The sequence below is a fragment of the Saccopteryx leptura genome, chromosome 2 (assembly GCF_036850995.1).
Source record: "Saccopteryx leptura isolate mSacLep1 chromosome 2, mSacLep1_pri_phased_curated, whole genome shotgun sequence".
Lineage (NCBI taxonomy): Eukaryota > Metazoa > Chordata > Mammalia > Chiroptera > Emballonuridae > Saccopteryx > Saccopteryx leptura.
The window spans coordinates 239,452,851-239,472,939 of NC_089504.1; the positions used below are offsets into that span (position 1 = coordinate 239,452,851).

The 20,089-nt window shown below is 38.0% G+C and overlaps 1 protein-coding gene across 3 annotated transcripts in view; it reads left to right on the plus strand.

The window, feature by feature from the left end:
* The window catches only part of TAOK3 (TAO kinase 3), a 163,246-nt gene that overhangs the window by 117,329 nt on the left and 25,828 nt on the right, over positions 1–20,089 (plus strand). For all 3 annotated transcript variants that reach the window (XM_066370802.1, XM_066370803.1, XM_066370804.1), the window contains 2 exons: positions 9,804–9,938; positions 18,776–19,012. In XM_066370802.1, coding sequence (XP_066226899.1) covers positions 9,804–9,938; positions 18,776–19,012 — 372 coding nt within the window. The remainder of the gene's footprint in view (positions 1–9,803; positions 9,939–18,775; positions 19,013–20,089) is intronic.

Here is a 20,089-nt window from a genome sequence, read left to right on the forward strand (position 1 = left end):
GACAAGTGGAAGTTACTAATTGGGGTGAGAGGTGGGGATAAGGCAGACAGCAACAAGTGCAAAGTACCTGAAACAAAAAGAACTTTGTATGTTCAAGGAAGAGGTGAAAGGTCAGAGAGGTTAGAGCTTGGTGAGCTCTGTGGCCCGTAAATTGAGACCAGAAAGACAGCAAGGACCCAGATTACCAGAAAGCCATTGAAAGGAGTGATATCAGAAAGTTTGAAGAATTCAGCATTACCAGCTGCCCTTCTTTGAGTATAGGCAAGTGATCATATATTTGAAAAGTAGAAAAGGAAGTTTTGCGAGGCTCTCTTTTTGGAAGAAGCTTTCCTGGATGCTGGCATCTGGCTCTTCCCTTTCTAGGCTCTCTGGAGTTCCATGGGGTGTAGATAGCTAAAAAAGAGACATCTTGTGGGGTCTTTTTACTCCAGGACCTCTCCAGTGGGAACCCACAATTAGAGGCAAGATACTACTGGTATAGTCAACAAGAAAGAACACCCTGATCTCAAACTCATTGAGAGTTTTCATTTTAATTTTGGCATGCTAGTGTGGAGCTTTCCTGCGATGATATGGGTGTTTCAATACTTGTTTCTCCCTGGTGTAATCACTTAAGAACAAATACTAATTTATATTTTGAAGTAGAAGGTGGTTGTATTTGATTCACAAAACAGTGCTTATCAGAAAGACTTTAAGTTATATAATACATTTCTCTTTTATTATGAGATCAAGGAAATGTGATGGAAGAAAATGGAAAAACCTTTACAAATAAAATTTTGAATGAGTTAATTTAAAAATAAGCAGGCTAATCAAAAGACAATGTCAACAATCAAAAGGCAACCCACAGAATGGGAAAAAATATTTGTAAATTATGTTGCACATTTAATACTTTGCATTTATAATATTATTTGCATAGCTAATAAGGAGTTAATATCCAGAGTATATAGAGAACTCCTAAAACTCAATAACCAAACACAATCCAAATCCAGTTTATCAAAGAACTTGAATAGACATTTCTCCAAAGAAGATATACAAATAACCAATAAACACATGGAAAGATACTCACTAATCACTAGGGAAATGCAAATCAAAACATACATTGAGATACCACCTCCCATCTACTTCTCCAACCCTCTACCTCTGCCTTCTCTCTCTCTTTCTCTCCTTCTCTTTCTCTCCCTCTCCCACAGCCATGGCTCGATTGGTTCAAGCAAGTTGGCCTCAGGCTCTGAGAATGGCTCCATAGCCTCTGCCTCAGGTACTAAAAAAAAAAAAAAAAAAAAGGCTCAGTTGCTGAGCAATAGAGCAAATAGAGCATCACCCCCTAGTGGGCTTGCTGGGTGGTCAGTAGCAGCACATGTGGGACTCTATCTCTCTGCCTCTCCTCCTCTCACTAAAAAAAAAGGGGGGGGGGGAGATACCATCTCATACCCATTAGGATGTCTGCTATCAAAAAAGGAAAGAAGATAACAAGTGTTGACGAGGATGTGGGAAAATTGAAACTGTAGGTGGGAATGTAAACTTGTACAACTTCTGTGGAAAATAGTATGGCAGTTCCTTAAGAAAACTAAAAATAGAATTTCCATATGATGCAGCAATTCCACTTCCGGGTGTATACCCAAAAGAATTGAAAAGAAAGTCTCAAAGAAATATCTGTATTACCCATGTTCATAATAGCATTTCACAATAGCTAAAACACGGAAGCAACCCAAGTGTCCATCAATGGATAAATGGAAAAGCAAAATTTGGTATATATTGTACATATAACAGAATATTCTTCAGCTTCAAAAAGGAAATTCTGACATAAGCTGCAATCTGGGTGAACCATGAGAACATTATCCTAAGTGAAATATGCTAGTCACATAAAGACAAATACTGTGTGGTTGCACTTATAGAGTCCTTAGAATAGTCAAAATCATAGAGACAGAAAGTGGAATGGTGGTTGCCAGGGGCTGGGAAAGGGGGAAAATGGGGAGTTGTCTAATGGATATAGAGTTTCAGTACAGTGTACTGAACTGTACACTTAAAAATGATTTAAAAAATGGTTAACATGGTAAGTTAATATGTATTAACACAATAAAAAGAGGAAAAAAATATAAACAGACTATAAAAATAAAAATAGAACATATTATACTGTATTTTTTGCTTCATAAGACATACCTAAGGTTTTAAGGTGGAAAATAAGAAAAATAATATTCTGAACCAAATGGTGTGTTGAAATATTTAATAAAATAGCATATTTTTCGCTCCATAAGACGCACGGGCATTTTCCCCTCCACTGTTTTTCTTTTTTTTTTTTTTTTTTTACAGGGACAGAGAGAGAGTCAGATAGAGGGATAGATAGGGACAGACAGACAGGAACGGAGAGAGATGAGAAGCATCAATCATCAGTTTTTCATTGCGACGCCTTAGTTGTTCATTGATTGCTTTCTCATATGTGCCTTGACCGCGGGCCTTCAGCAGATTGAGTAACCCCTTGCTCGAGCCAGTGACCTTGGGTCCATGCTAGTAAGCTTTTTGCTCAAGCCAGATGAGCCCGCGCTCAAGCTGGCAACCTTGGGGTCTCGAACCTGGGTCCTTCCGCATCCTAGTCCGATGCTCTATCCACTGCGCACCGCCTGGTCAGGCTCCCCTCCACTTTTGAGGGAAAAAAAGTTTGTCTTATGGAGCGAAAAATATAGTATATGAAAATTTAATGTTAAATATGGTATATTTGCACTTAAAAATACATCATCTTGGCCATGACCAGTTAGCTCAGTCAGTTAGAGCGTCATCCTGAAACACCAGGGTTGTACATTTAAACCCTGGTCAGGGCACATATGGGAAGCTACTAATGAATACACAGCTGAGTGGAACAACAAATGAATGCTTTCCCCTCTCTTCTCTCTCTCTCTCTCTCTCTCTCTCCCTTCCTCTGTGTCTCTCTAAAGTCAATCAATCGGTCAATATATGTGTGTGTGTAATCATCTTTAAACACAAAAGAAACAAAAAATTTTCAGATACAGTAATTTATATTTGTTGGTTCACTTGAATTTCTAAATGTTTTTCTCTTAAGAACCCAAATAAAATGGGATCTTCAACTCTCAATGGAAAATTTTGTATAATGGACTGTAAGAACGAAGAAACAAGTTTATAGTTTTATCTGTCCCTGTTCATTTTACTTTACTTTGGACAGTCACAAACCTCTCTGGGCCTCAGTTACTCCATCTGTAAAATTAAGAATTGTTCTCTATGATTCCAAAGGTCCTTTCCAGATCTAAAATTCTGTGCTGTGATTCCTGTAATATTTAAATATGAGTTCTCTAATGTGACCCTCAAGCTAAGTTGTAGAGGTACGTCAGGAGCAAGCCTCATCCACACCTTACCCAGGACAAGGTCTACTTCATCTTTTATTATATATTTGGATTCCATTTCAGATTTCACTTGCAAAAGGATTAGTTTTTTTTGTTGTTGTTGTTTATTTGTTTTTTTCTAAAAGTCACTGCCCTGATCAGTCCCTTTTCTGAGCAGATGAGATGGTAAGTACAATATATTCCATATAGCCAGGTACAGATAATATTTATGCCACAGTTTAGATCCTCTAGGAAGTAGAGATGCAACAATTTATCACAGCAAATCAAAGGCTTTATCAACCTTTGGGATGAATACCCGTGGAAGGGGAAGAGAAGGAAGCCACACTGGTCAGAGGGCAACGCTGAACGGAGATATAGGCCCAATGGCAACCTCAAACCAACGCCCCCAGGGAGCTCCAGAGCTAAAATGGCCCTTTAGATTTGGGCCAGGCCAGGCCAGGCCTTGATACCCGAACCGAGATCCACCAATGAATGTGAGCAGCCCAGAAAGGGTGTGAACTTGGGCGAGGCTGCCCTCTACAGCCAAGGCAGTTCCTAAAAGAACCAACAGCCAAAGACCACAGCCAGCAACACGTTTTTCCTTAAAGGGGGTAGAGGGGAGAGCATTTCTGAGTCTGCCACCACTTGTGACCACAAAGATTATTTTAAAAAGGAAGGCATCAATATTGTTTTACAAAATATTTGCCCATTCTGCCTGGATTCAGATCCAGAATCTTAGAAAAGCCTATAGATCACTAAATTACATTATAAACAATGTTCTACCCATTATCTCATTTTCCTATTTTATTTTCTATTCAATAGTTGTCACTATCTAAAATTATATTATGTAATAACTTGTCTGTTATTTTATGAGTAAAATGTAAATTTTATTAAGGCAAAGACTATGGCTTCCTTTGCTCTGCCATGTGTCTCAACACCTATAACAATAACTGACACAGCATAGGCACTCAGTAAATAATTGTGGAACAAATGAATGAACAACAGCAACAACAAAAAACCGGAATGAATTAATTACCAGCTATTAAACATCATGCTATTTCAACTCATTGAATATAATGGATTTAAGGGGTTAAATAATCTTAAGCATTATCTTTATCGTTTGAAAGACTTAAATGAATAGAGTTTCTCCAATAATATTCTAGATGATAAGAACATGCTTAATATGAACATGTAAGAATAGGGTGGGGAAATGTTTTGCCCTTCTGGATTGTTATAATCAAGCATGCATACCCTCAGTCAGTCTGGTCACACATATGAAACAGATTACCATTTTATATAGGAAGTAAACTTTTAAAGGCCATGTGTAACTAGTAAGAGTGTGACTTGGGGTTAACTGCTCCACATCCGGAATAAAGATGCCCTTATTTTAGCAGGACTGTTCTATCATAGCAAGCCCCAAAAATGTAAAGTGAAACACTGGGAATTTTCCTCTGACATTGGAATTTCAGGTTCCTCCCATCTCTCCAGTTTGGCTGCTTCTCTAGTCTTTCCTAGGCCCCGAAGGGATCCTAATCTAATCTTCCTTTTGAGCAAGAGTGATTTGATGAGTCTAAAAGTATATTCTGACAACATAAACTTTAATCACTGCTTTTCACAAGAACAGGAGTATCACCATTTCTCCAGACTGGTAGTTCCCAAGGACTTCTCGCATTACTGACCGACTAGCACAGTGTGTGTCACACAGTGAGCACTCAGTAAATGTCCTGTGAACTTTCATAGGACACAACTCTGCACTGTGGTAGGTTATTCACAAGTGGTTCCAGTGCAACTTTTCATCCAGATTAGTTTTTCTGCTGTCACCTGGCCTGCTTCTGAGCCTCCACTCTACTTCTTAAAATCATTGTGTGTAGGGTAGTTGCAAACAGATTTTTATACCTTCCGAAGCAGGAAAGTCTGTTTTCTTAATTTGTCAGCTAAAAGGTATACCTTATTTTGTTAAGTCTAAAATTAGCTATCTTTGCCAGCTGCTGCCTTCTATTGATATAGATCATTAGACTTTCACATATTAAAAGTATTTCTTCGTTTATTTGTTATTTTAGCTGTCCCTGAAGAGCTCTAGTCATCGTGGGCCCCTTTTAGTGACTATTTTTTTTAAAAATCATTCTATTCTATAACTCCTAAAGCTTTACTGGGCCCTTCTTATTAGTCCATTCTTTTTCTTTTTTCTTTTTTCTTTTCTTTCTTTTTTTTTTTTTAAAAAACAGCTTTTACCAAGTTCATGGAAGGAAAAAAAAAAGGAATGTCCTTGAGGGGATAGGATGATCTAATTTAATTTTCACTTGCTTCAGTGGCCTTTCCTATTTTTTTTTTTTTGCTGAAAAGCGGGGCAGGTTCTTTGACTCTTCAACTCACATTTGGCAAAGTAAAAGTAAATTAACACATGAAGTTATTGTTTCTTGAACAGAGCAGTTCCACAAACCCGCTCTCGATAGTAACATCTTCACGCTCAGCATTCTGTTAGTGATTTTTCCTCCCCAGCGGCTGTCCTCCCAGGTGAAGGTGTCCTTTTCCATCCTCTCCCCTATCTCTAACCCCAGGTTTCAATAGTTTCACCTGTTTAGGCAACACACCATTTCATACTGAAATGAACAAAACAAAAGAGGATGGTAGATTTGCTGATCCTTTCTCCAGAGCGTAAAAAGTGTCAATCTATGAAAATGTTTCTCATCACCATAAAAGCCATTTTTAGGTCCCCCGTTCCCTCATGTGTTTGTGTGTGTGTCACTGTTTTACAACTTTCTTGGTGTACAGAGGGGCAGGTTTTTGTGAAATATACATTTGAATTTTGTTAACTAATATAATATAAGAGACAACTTCATTTCCCTGACATCTCAAACCTACATTTAGTGAATGCCTAGTAAGTATCAGGCCCTATGCTAGATGCCAGAGTGACGGAGATTTCTCAAACCACATTTACTCCGCCTTCAAAAATCCCACAGTTTCATGCACAGGCAGATAAGAGTGATGAGGATTGTAATAAAGATACACCCAAAACTTAACAGAGTTCAGAGGAGTGATTTCCAGGATTAATTTCAAGTTAAGCTAGAAACTCTAAACAAGTTGCTACACCATCAATCTTCATTTTAGAAGCATAAGATATCCAGACACTTAGGGGAAAACTTCTAAATAAAAGTAAAGCCCTTTATCCCTGATATAATAGTAAAAAGTTTGTGCCTTGTGCTTCACACACTTCACTGTATTGTATACAAGTTTAATTCTTTTGACTAAAGATTTGGAACAGACATTATGACAGCTTGTTTTTTAACCTGAAGAAGTTTTACTTCTTATGATGAAAGAATGTTATGCATTTACCATATTAACACAGATTTACTTAAAACTGATCCCCAATCATATTGGTTATTTCAAAATAATTTGTTTGTTTGTTCCTGGATGAAAATGTTTTAAAGGTAAATTATAACCAAGTTATACATTTTATCTTGATAAATGTAGAACACGATAATTGTTCTTCATATTCTAAAATCATCCTTCAACATCAAAGAAGATGGCCCTCTTGTCATTTGTAAATAATCTTCATAGACACCTAACTGCAGAAAATAGCAAACTGACTTTTTCCACTATTAATCTTAAAATGTCTGTGGTTCGGAAGCTCTGGAAGCGAAGTATAGTCATTTTCAAAGGGGCTGCTGCATAAAGGGGCAGCGTAACCAATGGACAGCACAGCCAGGAAAGTGAATGCTTTAATTTGTTCGTATTTGCTTCCCAAGTCACATTCCCCCATTTCAAAATAGCTTCATTATTTAAGTTGTCCTCAGAGTTTTAACTTTCTTTATGCAAAGGAGTTGGCTGTTTTAAAATTAATTTTCCTTTGTACTTGAAGTAGATATCTACTGTTAGACTAAAATTCTGCTCCATTTTGTGATCTCTTGCATAACTTAGTGTTAGTGATCTCTGTTATAGAGCTGCTATGCAAAACTAAAAACTCTTTCCTAAAAGAAAAAATATATTTTAGGCTTCAAAGCAAAGATTATACTGTTCGCATTATATTATATTTAAAGTAAATTAAAATTTTGAACCTATTCTTCAGACTAACTTCTAAAATAGCATTATTTTAAAATTATACTTTATTGGGTTATCTCATTATTTTATGTGTCTACTAAAATCACTATGATTATGAGTTTTAACTTTTCCAGTATATTCCAAGATCCTTGAGTTTAAAAACTTAGCTACCATAATGTGACTTTTAATTTAATAAGCACGATCCTAACCCAAAAGTGTTTATTTTTATCTGAGAGAAAACAAAGTAATAATATTAAAATTATACATATTTGCACATGACTATATTTTGTTTTATTCTGGCATGTGAAGAGTGTGGAGGCCATTGTCACTGGTTATCTTTGTAAATCAAGTTACAGTTTGAAACTTAGCGGCTGCCACATCATTTAAGATCTTAGTTGATACACTTAATATTAACTCCTCACCAAAACTAGGACTTCTCGGGATTTACCTAGTCTCTCTCTTCAGCTTTGTAGCATTTAAAAACTTCTTGCTTTTCTGGTACTGTAATATTAAGGGAAATCAACTATGGAGAGAATTGTAATTTATTAATGAACATTCAGCAACTTGAATGGTAGCTACCCAAATACCTTTCTAGAACCTCAACCTAGTGCATAAATTTCAGTCCCACACCTCATCTTTCTTTGCCCTTTAAAATAAGAATTTAGACTTCCCAGAAAATAATGTAGAAAAATTTTAATTGACCTATTACTTCTTTTATAAATTTGAAAAGTGTGAGTTGAGATGGATTGTAAACCTCAGCACTAACAGTACTTCTTGCAATGAAGGTAAATCTGCACTGTTCAATATGGTAGCCATAATTAGTGTGCACCTCAAAATATAACTGGTGTGACTTAAGAACTGAATTTTACTTTATTTAATTTAAATATCCATGTAGCCAGTGGATTTTTTATGGCACAGTACAATAGTGGAATGTCCATTAAATTTGATATATGTGCCCTCAGTGGCATTTAGGGACCCTTCATTATTTGAAAAAAAAAAATAGACCTCAATACAGTAAATTGAAAAAAATTTTTTTTCTGAATATAGATATAATGGGAGATACCATCCCAACATTCTGAAGCATTCTAAATTTATTAAAGCAAAAAGAAAAATCAGCCTAATGATAAATTTGCTGTTGGCTCTTGGCTTTTACATAAAAACCTGGATGTAAAATTTAATATTCCTCAAAGAATATATGTATTTTGACTTACCAGAATTTTAGACTATATAACAAAATTTTGTATTTTCTAAACATTTAATTTGTTTGCTGATGAAGGAAGGGGCACAATTATAAAAAAAAAATTTTCAGATGGTCATGGACAAAATGCAAAACTGACCTCTCACTAATGGTTTCTCCTAAAACCCTAGGGAAATGAGAGAATTAATTTCTCCTTCACTGTCCTGAACATGTACTATTTAAAATCCCCCATGGTTGTACATGTTTTTGAGCTATTAATTATTATAGTATCCTCTTTTCTGCAGGGTTAGAGCTACTTACTGACTGACCACTCCATCTTTTATAGAGAGACACATCACCCTTTGAAAGCATTTTCTCCTTTAAAAGTCATTTCAATTGCATTTAAGACACATCCATTACTATCCTTCCAGGGAGTGTTATTTTTCACTGAGCGTTCCAATAAGATTAATCATCTTTGCCCATCAAGAAGCACAGGCTTGATTAAATCAGTCAAGGGCATTAAATTCCAGCTTCACTCACTCTGGTGAGCATACTGAGACTGAGTTGAGGAAGAATTTGTGAAAGTACCATTTGGTTAAAATTGTATGCCTGTCTCTTTAAATCTAAAAAAAAAATCCTTTCAGAAGCTGTAGAGAGAAGGTGCTAGAACTGTGTACGATCATGACTGGAAAGCAGGATCCCTCAGTGACTGCCGAATCTTCCCAGCACAAGATAGAGAGGCAGTCCGGCACAAGCCTACACTCGTTCTAGGCAGAACGATGATCCTACCGAACAGATCTCAAATAAAATTAAATTGAGAAAGCAGATCTTTCAAGGGAATGAGGCGGAGGCTCGCTTTTATGTTAAAAGCGACCAGCATCCTCCTTGCTAGACATGGACATGACATTTTCAAAGGAATTATTTGGTTACAGCGCTTTAAACAAACTGTTCTAAGGAGTCTGTACATTGCATTGTTTTTTTTATTCTTTTTTTCTTTTGCATATATGTAATTCTGGAGGTAAAGAAAAAGCCTGCCAGGGATTCAGAAGGCATCCCACTAGCGATCAGCTGACATTCCTAACTGAAGGCTGCAATGTGTTGCTTATTCATTTTGTACCGTGGGAGCTGCGGGGACTAGCAGAGAGCTAAACTATGCATTTCAAACAGCAGTGCTTGTGCAGAAAGAGGGGTGAGAGAGAGGCAGCCGGCGAGGAAAGAGCACAGCTGGACTTTCTCCTTGTTTTTATCCATTTCTGCAGGATCATGTATTCATAAGGGATGAGGCGGGCCACGGCGATCCCAGGCCTGAGCCACGGCCTACCCAGTCAGTTCAGAGCCAGGCCCTCCACTACCGGAACAGAGAGCGCTTTGCCACGATCAAATCAGCATCTTTGGTAAGCAAACACCCCTCTACTCACCTTCCCTTCCTTCCCCTCCTCCCCATCTGGCAGCCTCTCGCCCTCCCTGAGCCTCTCTCGGCTCCATGGATGGGAGGAAAGGAGTCAAGAATGTTTTCTCCCTCCTAATAATTTTATTCATTTTAGAAAAAATCTGTTGGCATAGCAACCTGATCTCAGATATTTTAGCATTGTCTACGGCATGAAAAAAAGAAAACCTTTGTGTGAGTGTGTATATGTGTGTGTGTATTTATATATGCTGTATGTGCAAAATAAAAGGCCTTTAAGATGAAGTTGCTAACATATCTAATTTTTTAAAAGCTTTTTGTCTTTTCATTAAAATAATAAGGCTAAAAAATATTTTAAAGGTATTTGATGTATATGTTTGCAGGGCACTATGCTTTTTATATAGATTCATGTGTGTCTCTATGTATACACATACATCAAAAGATAAAACACATTTTTAAAATATATATATGGTTGCCGGCTACTGTATATAATTGTAGAAAATAAGATACTGGCTTCTCAGGGATGGCTTGCTGGTTCGTTCTGGTTCATTCATTTATTTATTACAACAATGGTAGTGGCTGCACTTCCCCATTTAACCCCTGAAGAATTTCCTGGCACCAATAAAGCAAGAAGGGCTTTGTAGGAGAGGATAGGGATGGTTGTGGAAGGAAAGATACTGTAGGATCCTTCAGCATTTTTACTATTGCAAATGTGATTGCTGGATGCCCTTGTAGTAGCAAAAGGGGTGTGTGCTGGAAGAGTTAGTTTTCATGCCTCCTCCCCTTGGTCCCCAATGCGTGCGCGTGCGCGCTCACACACTCACACACACACACACACACACAGTCATATCGTTTCATCCTTGGCACTCTAAACTCTCTTTAATCTTTTGCTTCTGAATCTCACTTCTCAGCCAAAAAAAATTATTGAAATATTGGTTGTTTTGCCCAAATTGATGTTAGAGGTTACATGTGCAGTAAGAGTTAGTGTACACTGCCTGGCTATTACATTTAGAACCTATGATGACATCATCCAAGGCCGACCCAGAAATGATTATTTTTCTTGTCCTATTTTTTTAAACATGACTCCCACTTTTATTTCTCAAGTCTTTAAAAGGCTTCGATTGCCTTTGGAATTGATAATGGATTATAATCTTTAAAAACCCAAATACAAGGAAAATGGGAGTTAAAGCACCTACATATTGCTATGCCTGCTGCTGTCTAAAAGCAAGCAATTTAATGTAGGCTCCTTATAAATAATCAGCTTGCCTTTAAGTTCCTTTATATAGAAGTTTTTTGTATTCTCTTCAATGGGCAATTTTTCATTTTAAATGAATGCTATACTGTGTAATGGAGATCTTAAAATGTCCACTATGTATTTGATAGTGATTGTTAAGCACCTAAAAAAATATGCTTCTGAGTCTAAATAAAGCATGAAATATTAAATAATAAGTATCTTCATGCCATGGTATCTGATGAAAGAAGAAATATGGCATTTATGGGCTATTGCTACTTACTACCACTCTTGTGAGACTTGTAACCTTTATTCAGCCCTGTTCATGTTGAAATGAGAGGAGAAGAAATGCAGCACCACTGAGAATCAGAGCACCATAGCAGGTTTTCAGTGTGAAGCAGACATTATACCAAGTGGGTTTCCCCTCTGTGGGACAGGTTCTCTTCTTTCTCACTCGCCACACCCTCATTCCCACATCATATATTCATGACCTCTCCTACCTCCTAGTAAGTAAGATACTACTACTGCCGTGCCAGAATGAGCTTACGCTTGCATTTGTGAACTCACCCAGGGCTACTCTGTGTACAGATCAGCCATCACAGCCTTTCTCTCTGGAAAATGAAAGCTGCTTCCCTACTAAGCCAGCTCAGGGGCTATAAGCAAAGTCCTCAGGAACCCCTCTGAATCCTGCAGGCTTCAGAGTGCCCATCCAGAGAGCAGCTGGGATCTGTCCCTCCAGTGGACTTTGATTTGCTAAAAGGCCCCTGCCCCTATGTTAAGTTAAAAACAGAGTAGTTGATAGACTGTTGGCTGTAGCTACAAAATAAGTTATTTTTTTGTGGAAAATCTTCTCCAAATGTAGTGCTTTGAGAATCACAGTGGGATTGATGGAAGTTAATCAGAGTTTAGTGGTATTTGTATCTAGCAGTTTTTAGGGAGAGAAAAAAATGAATGGAAGAGAAAAGTGGCATGATGTATGATTCCATGACCCATGATGGACAGTGTAACTATTGGGATGGATATTTTAATGTATATTATCAAGTACTACAGTCCTACTACCATTATATATATTATTTTAAAGACTAATTTCAGTAGAAATATATAAATCAGGACACTGGAATATAAAAAGAAGCATCCAGTTTTTAAAAATATATTATGTATTGTATTGTTTTTCATGAATCCCAACTCAAGTGAAAAAGGACTAAAATTACTAAAGTGACACAAGAATAAGCAAAATCATGGGAAAATGAAGGTCCAGTAAAAACAATCAAATCATTGTTGAAACCTCTCTTCCCTTCTCAGAAGTGGTAGCAGTAGTATTGCTATGTTATATTGTTTTATTTATTTGGGTTTCACTTTTTCTTTACAACCTTCTAGTAGAAATAACAAGCCACAGACTGACCCAGAAGTGAACAGCCAAAAGAGGAATTTAGAAATGAGTTTTTCAATTGCTAGATAAATAAGTGATGAGTATATATTTTAAATAGACTTGCAAGCTAAATATATATATATATACATATTATGGTTCCTCACATTTGTTTTATCAACCTGTCTCTTCTACATAGCCTAGAAGAGGCCCAGCTCTGTGGTTTCCCCCCTTAGCATTTCTCTCTAAATTGTGCTTTTGAATGGGGTCATTGACAAGTGGGTGAAGCCCATGGGCTACAGGTTCTTACTACTGGATTTTTTTTATTATTATTTTGTCACCTTAAAACTCAGATTTTGGCCTGACCTGTGGTGGCGCAGTGGATAGGATGTTAAAGCTGAGGTCGCGGGTTTGAAACCCTGGGCTTGCCCGGTCAAGGCACATATGGGAGTAGATGCTTCCTGCTCCTCCCCCTCTTCTCTCTCTCTTTCTCATTCTCTCTCTCTCCCCTTTCTAAAAATGAATGGTCTTTAAAAATTTATTTTACTGAGATTTTGATTTTATTATGCACTCTGCACAATTGCATTTGGAACAAAGGAAAAGCAAGGACTGGAGACCTTGATACCAGGGGAAACCCTGAGGAAACTTTAGAACTATGTAACTGTAATCATTTAAGGGAAAGATTATTGATCTTATTTTGAAAAATTAGAAAAACTAAGGGCTTTTGGTGGAACCTCTTAAATTTTATCCTTCATCTTCTGTAAGAAAGTTCATATCTGGCTGATTGGTTATCTGAAGAAAGGAATTGTTTATATAGTTCTTCAAAATTACTGATTTGTTGGGCCTTTGAGATGTGCCTTTTGAGTTTTTATTGTTGATGAATGGAGATCCTAATATTTTAATTAGATTTGTGACCCACGAGAGTGTTTTCAGCTGAGGTTACATCTGGTGTCATTTCTCCTTAAAATTTCATAATATCCAGGGTCACTGGCTGTTCCCATAGTAGATATTAATATAAAGAGCACCAAGGCCATATCTATCAGACAGTTCAGCTTTTGGTCTTGTGAAGGAATTCTCACCAGCCCGCTACTACACAGGTGAATTTATATTAGAATACACATTAGGGAGGACATAAAACTCTTAGTTTCTAAGCTCCAGGAAAGCATGTAGGAGAAAATGATTATTGTTCTATCTAAGTAAATATAGATTATTTGACTTTGGCTTTACTGATTGAGTAGAAAAGCTCATATAAGAATGGAGCCTTCATTTGGATTTTTTAAAAATAATGCAACCTAATTATTCAGCTAATTGTGAAATTGGGTACCTGAATGAGTTTGACAGGCACACATTAAAATATTCGAGCCTCTGAAGTAAATGCTACTATTTCACCTCTCATGAGCCCACTGTTCTCTTTAGAAATTCTTGAAAATATGTCCTCTTCCTGGATAGTATATCAGAGGATGCTTATCAAAATATTGCATATCTCCTCTTTCCTTTTTGTTGGCATCTTAATCTTAATACAATCATTGCTGATAACATTTTCCACTTGTGTTGCCCAATCTAAATGCCCATCCCACATGACCTAAGGCTCTCAATAAATGTGGATTGAATGAATGAATGGACAAATGAATTAACGAAGTCTCTTCCAGCCTGCTACCATGTCAGAATTTGGATTTATAAGTGTACATTTCAAAGTTCTTGTCAGTTTTTCTGTATGCGGCAGACTTGCCTGTTATCAGTCATTACTTTAAATGTGAACTTAAAACGTTTTTCCCCTAGGTATTCTAAAGAGTGGAATGTTAAAAGTCTAATGCCAGAACGTGACTCATTGTGTTCTTTTCGAGAACTTGCTATAAATTTCATTTGTTCTAAGTTCTGAGGGTGGCCAGTGTTATCATAAGCATTATTTTGACTATTACATATAATTAATCTTGTAAGTTGGCTTTGATCTCTTAAGAGGGTAACATTATCAGCCACCATGCTCCTCTTTTATGTTCAGTAAGTTGCTTCTGAGCCTTCTAGTGCAGTGATCTGTACTTGGTAAGCATATTGTGAGGTGGTGTGTTTTAAGGCCACATTTTGCTGGAATTAATTCGGGTAGAATGGAATAACTATAAAAACTTTCTGAAAAAAATTCAGTCTTCCTTTATGGTTTCTTATTTTTTACATATTATTCCAGATATATAAAATAGTTGATAATTCAAATTCAGAAATGATACATACTTATATTATAATCCACAGCCTCAATACAAGTACAGTTTTGTTGTTAAATGTGCCCCTTGTCCTAGACCACTTCTTCTGATCTGTGTCCCCATTTCTTGAAATGCTCAGTGGAGGGGAAAAGAGGCCAATTATCAGAGTCTGGCAGAAGAAGGAAGGGAAGCCACATCTAGTGAACATTTCCTATGTGTCAGACACTTTGCTAGCACAAGTGTCATCTCATCCGTGATCTCATCGTAGGGGTAGTTCCTTTTTACTATAAAAACTGAGAGACTTCGAGAGGTTAAGTAAATTGCCCAAGGTCAGATATATACTAAAGGATGGAATGAGATTTGTCTCCACGCAACCTTCTGGGTGTGCAAGATAAAACTGCTCCCTTTCAGATGATCACATTTTCGAGACCTCTATTGTGAAAATTCCAGTCCCTACATTTTTATAACTTCCTCTCATTTTAGACTTATTTGGTTGGTACCTTGGACTTACCACTCTTTTCAGCTTTGATTATTTTGGGTATTGGTTGCCTTCATTTCTTTATAACAGAAAGTTTCATTCATTTCTGCCTTGGTGATATGAATTTCCTCAGGCAATTTCAGAACCATAGGACCTTTAGTTCAAATCCCAGGCTTTATAATAAATAGGTAAATTACATGAGAAAGCACACTGTAAATCATAAAGCATGATAAGAAAATATATGAGTTCTTTTAAAAAATTTTTTTACAAAATACTCTTCATAAAACACAAAGTGTAAACTAAAAACACACAGGCATACATAACTATATGTAAAAATTTTTTGTGTGTGTATTTTTCTGAAGTTGGAAACGGGAAGCAGTCAGACTCCTGCATGCGCCCAACTGGGATCCACCCGGCATGCCCACCAGGGGGCGATGCTCTGCCCATCTGGGGCGTTGCTCTGTTGCAACCAGAGCCATTCTAGCTCCTGAGGCAGAGGCCATGGAGCTATCCTCAGCGCCTGGGCCAACTTTGCTCCAATGGAGCCTCGGCTGTGGGAGGGGAATAGAGAGACAGAGAGGAAGGAGAGGGGAGGGGTGGAGAAGCAGATGGGCACTTCTCCTGTGTGCCCTGGCCAGGAATCGAACCCGGGACTCCTGCACACCAGGCCGACGCTCTACCACTGAGCCAACCAGTCAGGGCCTGTAAAATTTTTTAAAATAAATTTTATGTTAGACTTCACATAAGAAACATCTGATTATACTCTTATTTACATTCATCTATCTAGCTCAAGCATGGAAGTACAAAATTCAGTACTGTTATATTTATCTAAAAAGACAATGACTTTAAAACTTAGAAAGTTTAGTTGTACAAATGGGAGGTGATGTTAGTTAGGAATTTAAGAAGGTTATTATTCAAATTATGAGATGCATTGAAAAGCAAAGTATCTCTCCTATAATTTAATGATGTCCAATGCTAGCATGTTGAGCTTTGTAATTTGTTTTTGCCACATAATTGTATGATCTGCTATGCAGTAGGACCACCCTTTCCACAAGGACTCACCCACCAATGAGGTTAGAAAAATGTTCTTGACACAACTCATTTCTGTTTTATCCTTAGGCTGCCTTGTTTAGGCCAATGGCCACACTGTATTTTATTGACCACAAACCAGTCAAACATTCTGCTGGTAAATTTAAGTGTATTATGATAGCTTTAGAGTGTGCCATGCCCCAGCTTTGGGAATCTGATTGAAGAAGGAATACTAACATAGGAGAAAATATGTACACAGATGAAACATCTCTCAGACTCATCACCCTCCAACAGACACTTTACTGCTATATTTGTCTGAAAAACAAGTGAATTTAGAAAGGATGAAATGGTATCCCTTCTGATGATTGGAATTGTTTTTAATTACTACAGTTGAACTTCAGGAAGACACAAGCATGAGGAAGTGAAACACACACATATATTTTCTTTTTTATCATGATTTAAGTCCATTAGAAAATCCATAATTGTGATGGCAAAATAGATTATTTATAATCTTTAGAGTGTTAGTAGCCTCTTTGGTGATGATATTCTTTCTTGGTCTTGAAATATCACCTACTCTTATTCCTCATCCTTTAAAGAGGATTATCCTCTAGAAAAGAGAAATGAATATGAAACCAAGCACTAGTTTCTGCTGAAAAGGTTTCAAAGTTCGGCTAATGTCTAATGGTGTACTTTGATAATACTATCCAGTTACAGAACAACACTCTCTTGATAGTAAGGACTCAGTCTAATATGTAGGGATACCTTCTAAAAAGAGCAAAGAAACAAACTGTTCTTTGTACAGAATACACTTTGACCCATAAACTGAAAATAGTAGACAGGATTAATAGCAGCATGAAAATTTTCAGTAGAACTTGTGTGAGGTTTAGATTGAGGAGAAGTGGCTTATATTAGATAGGAGTGACTAAATTACCTTGTGAAAAACAAAACAAAAGTGAGAATTTTGTAAGTTAATTCTTTTTTTAAAAATAGGAAACATGAGAAGGAACTGACAGACAATCTGACAGGAAAATAAAGAGGGGTGATAAATTGAAGGAAAGAAAATCAGAAAAGGATTCACAGATAGAAACGAGATATCAGAATTCACATTTGCAATCTTTAGTTTGTTGGCTATTCACTTGAGAATGAGTTAAGAAAAAACTACTAAGAAAAGTAGCCATCCAAAAGATCACAGGAATGTTTTCCCTTTTTAGGAGGCAAGGAGATGTATTGTAATTTGTTAACATCTCTTCTGCAGGGAAGGAGGGGAGGAGGGAGACAGATGATTTAAAGGGAGAGAGAGTTCTTTTTCTCTCGATTCATATTAAGAATAGGAAATCAATCTTGTTCAAACTATTTTTGAAAGGATATTCAAGATTCCTGTGACTGCTAGAGATATGATTCTTAACAAACAAGTAGTATGATATGGTACAGTGATTCTCATCAGAGTGATTGTGCACCCTACCCCCTAGGAGGCATTTGGCCATGTCTGGGGACCGTTTTTCATTGTTTTGACTTGGGAGGTACTCCTGGACCCTAGTGGGTGGGTCAGAGATACTGCCAAACATCCTACAATGCACGGCACAGCGCCCTCAACAAAGAACTATCCGGTTCATTGTCAATCATGTCAAGGTTGAGAAACCCTGGTATAATGGAAATAGCATGGCTTTGGAATGAGACAGAAATAGGTCTGAATCCCTACTCCACTTCTTATTAGCTATGTGACCTTGAGAGCGTATACAGAGGTGGGCAAAAGTAGGTTATAGTTGTTCATATAGAAGAAGACATGCAGGTTATGATTATTGCAACAGCTTTATTAACTAAAGAGAAAGTCACAACTGTAAGCCTACTTTTGCCCACATCCTGTATATAATGATATATCAAAAACATGTAAATATATTTTGACTGAATGAGTTAATTCTCTCAAGTCTCAATTTCTTTATCTAAAATGGGGGTGGTGCCTAACCAGGTGGTTGTGCAGTGGATAGAGCGTTGGACTGGGATGCGGAGGACCCAGGTTTGAGACCCAGACGTTGCCAGCTTGAGCACGGGCTCATCAGGTCTAAGCAAGGCTCACCAGCTTGAGCCCAAGGTCACTGGCTCGAGCAAGGGGTCACTTGGTCTGCTGAAGCCCCACAGTCAAGACACATATGAGAAAGCAATCAATGAACAACTAAGGAAGCGCAATGAAGAATTGATGTTTCTCATCTCTCTCCCTTTCTGTCTGTCTGTCCCTCTCTCTGACTCTCTCTGTCTCTGCCACAAAAATAAAGAATAAAAATAAAGTGGGAGTGGTAACGCCTTCCTCATGGATGAATAACATGACGGAGTGAATGAGAGGGTCTTTGGGATTAGAGATAAAATCTATGAAGAGCACCCAGCACAGGGCCTGGTACAGGTAAGCGTTCAGGAAATAGGTACACTGATGGTGACAGTGATACACAAAACTCTGCCAAAGGGTTCTTCTCCTTCTCCTGATAGTTTGCCGTTCATGAACCTGGTGACCTGAGTTCTGTTCCCCAACCCAAATCAGGTTACACGGCAGATCCATGAGCATGAGCAGGAGAACGAGTTGCGGGAACAGATGTCAGGTTATAAGCGGATGCGGCGCCAGCACCAGAAGCAGCTGATCGCCCTGGAGAACAAGCTGAAGGCTGAGATGGACGAGCACCGCCTCAAGCTCCAGAAGGAGGTGGAGACGCATGCCAACAACTCGTCCATCGAGCTGGAGAAGCTGGCCAAGAAGCAAGTGGCTATCATAGAAAAGGAGGTCAGTATGTGCACGCATGCCTGCGTGCCACAGCCACGCCACGCCAGTGGCATCGTGGTTGCAGGAGGCAGGAGGGGTGTGACTTTTGGCGATAAACAAACAATATTGCTTGGGAGGGTGTGCAGATGGTTTAATGGGCTACTTAAAGTTATCATTAAAAGTTAAAATAGTAATTTATGGTATGTATCATATTCTTGTCTACACACCTATATTCTGAGCATCATTCCCTTGCTGGCGGTCTAGGTAAAATTTTTAAAAATAAAAAAACAATGCTTCTATCCTGTGGAAACTGGCACAATTCAAGTCCGTTACTGTGCCTGCCACACCCACAGTCCTCTTCACACTGCTCTATAAAATAGTCCCTTTTGGCGGAGATAATCCCTGCCTATGGATGATTGGATTACGTTTAGGCGCCTGACCAATTGCAGCAAGTAATTAATCTGGCTATTGCTTGAGTGTTTAGAGAACATTTCTCTCCCGCAGTTAGGCTCTAAAACTAATTTTCAAAACAGACAAGAGGGTAAGGCAGATAGAGAGTCAAAATATCACCCTTATTGCTGATAAATGTTAGATAGGAGCAGTAATTTATGTCTGAAGGAAAATGAGTTCGTCCTACTGAACAAAATGAACCAGCCCAGCCAATCCAGGCACTAGTAGTGCTAAACCAGTTGTCTTCCCTGCCACCCCACCTGAGACTTACCTAGTGTGGAAAAGCAGGGTGAACATGTGCTCCTTGGGGATGGAGTGACTGGGGACAGGGTGCCAGGGGTGTTTCAGTGATTAGGCTATCACTCTCCATGTGAAAGGAAACTGCAGAGCTTAGAAGAAGCATCCCCCTAACAGCCATCCATCCACAACACGGTCTGGCATGAAAACCTCAGCACAGACAGGGACGATGTCGATTAAATAAGCTGGTCAGATTCTTTCTTGGGAATTTGACTTCATAAATATGTGGAGGCAATTGTTCCTCATGGAAGAACTGTTGTTAATGAATGCTAAATGTTAGATAAGATACATAAAAAGTCCTCTTCGTACTTAAGGATAAGCACCTTATTTACATACATGCTTCATTGAATG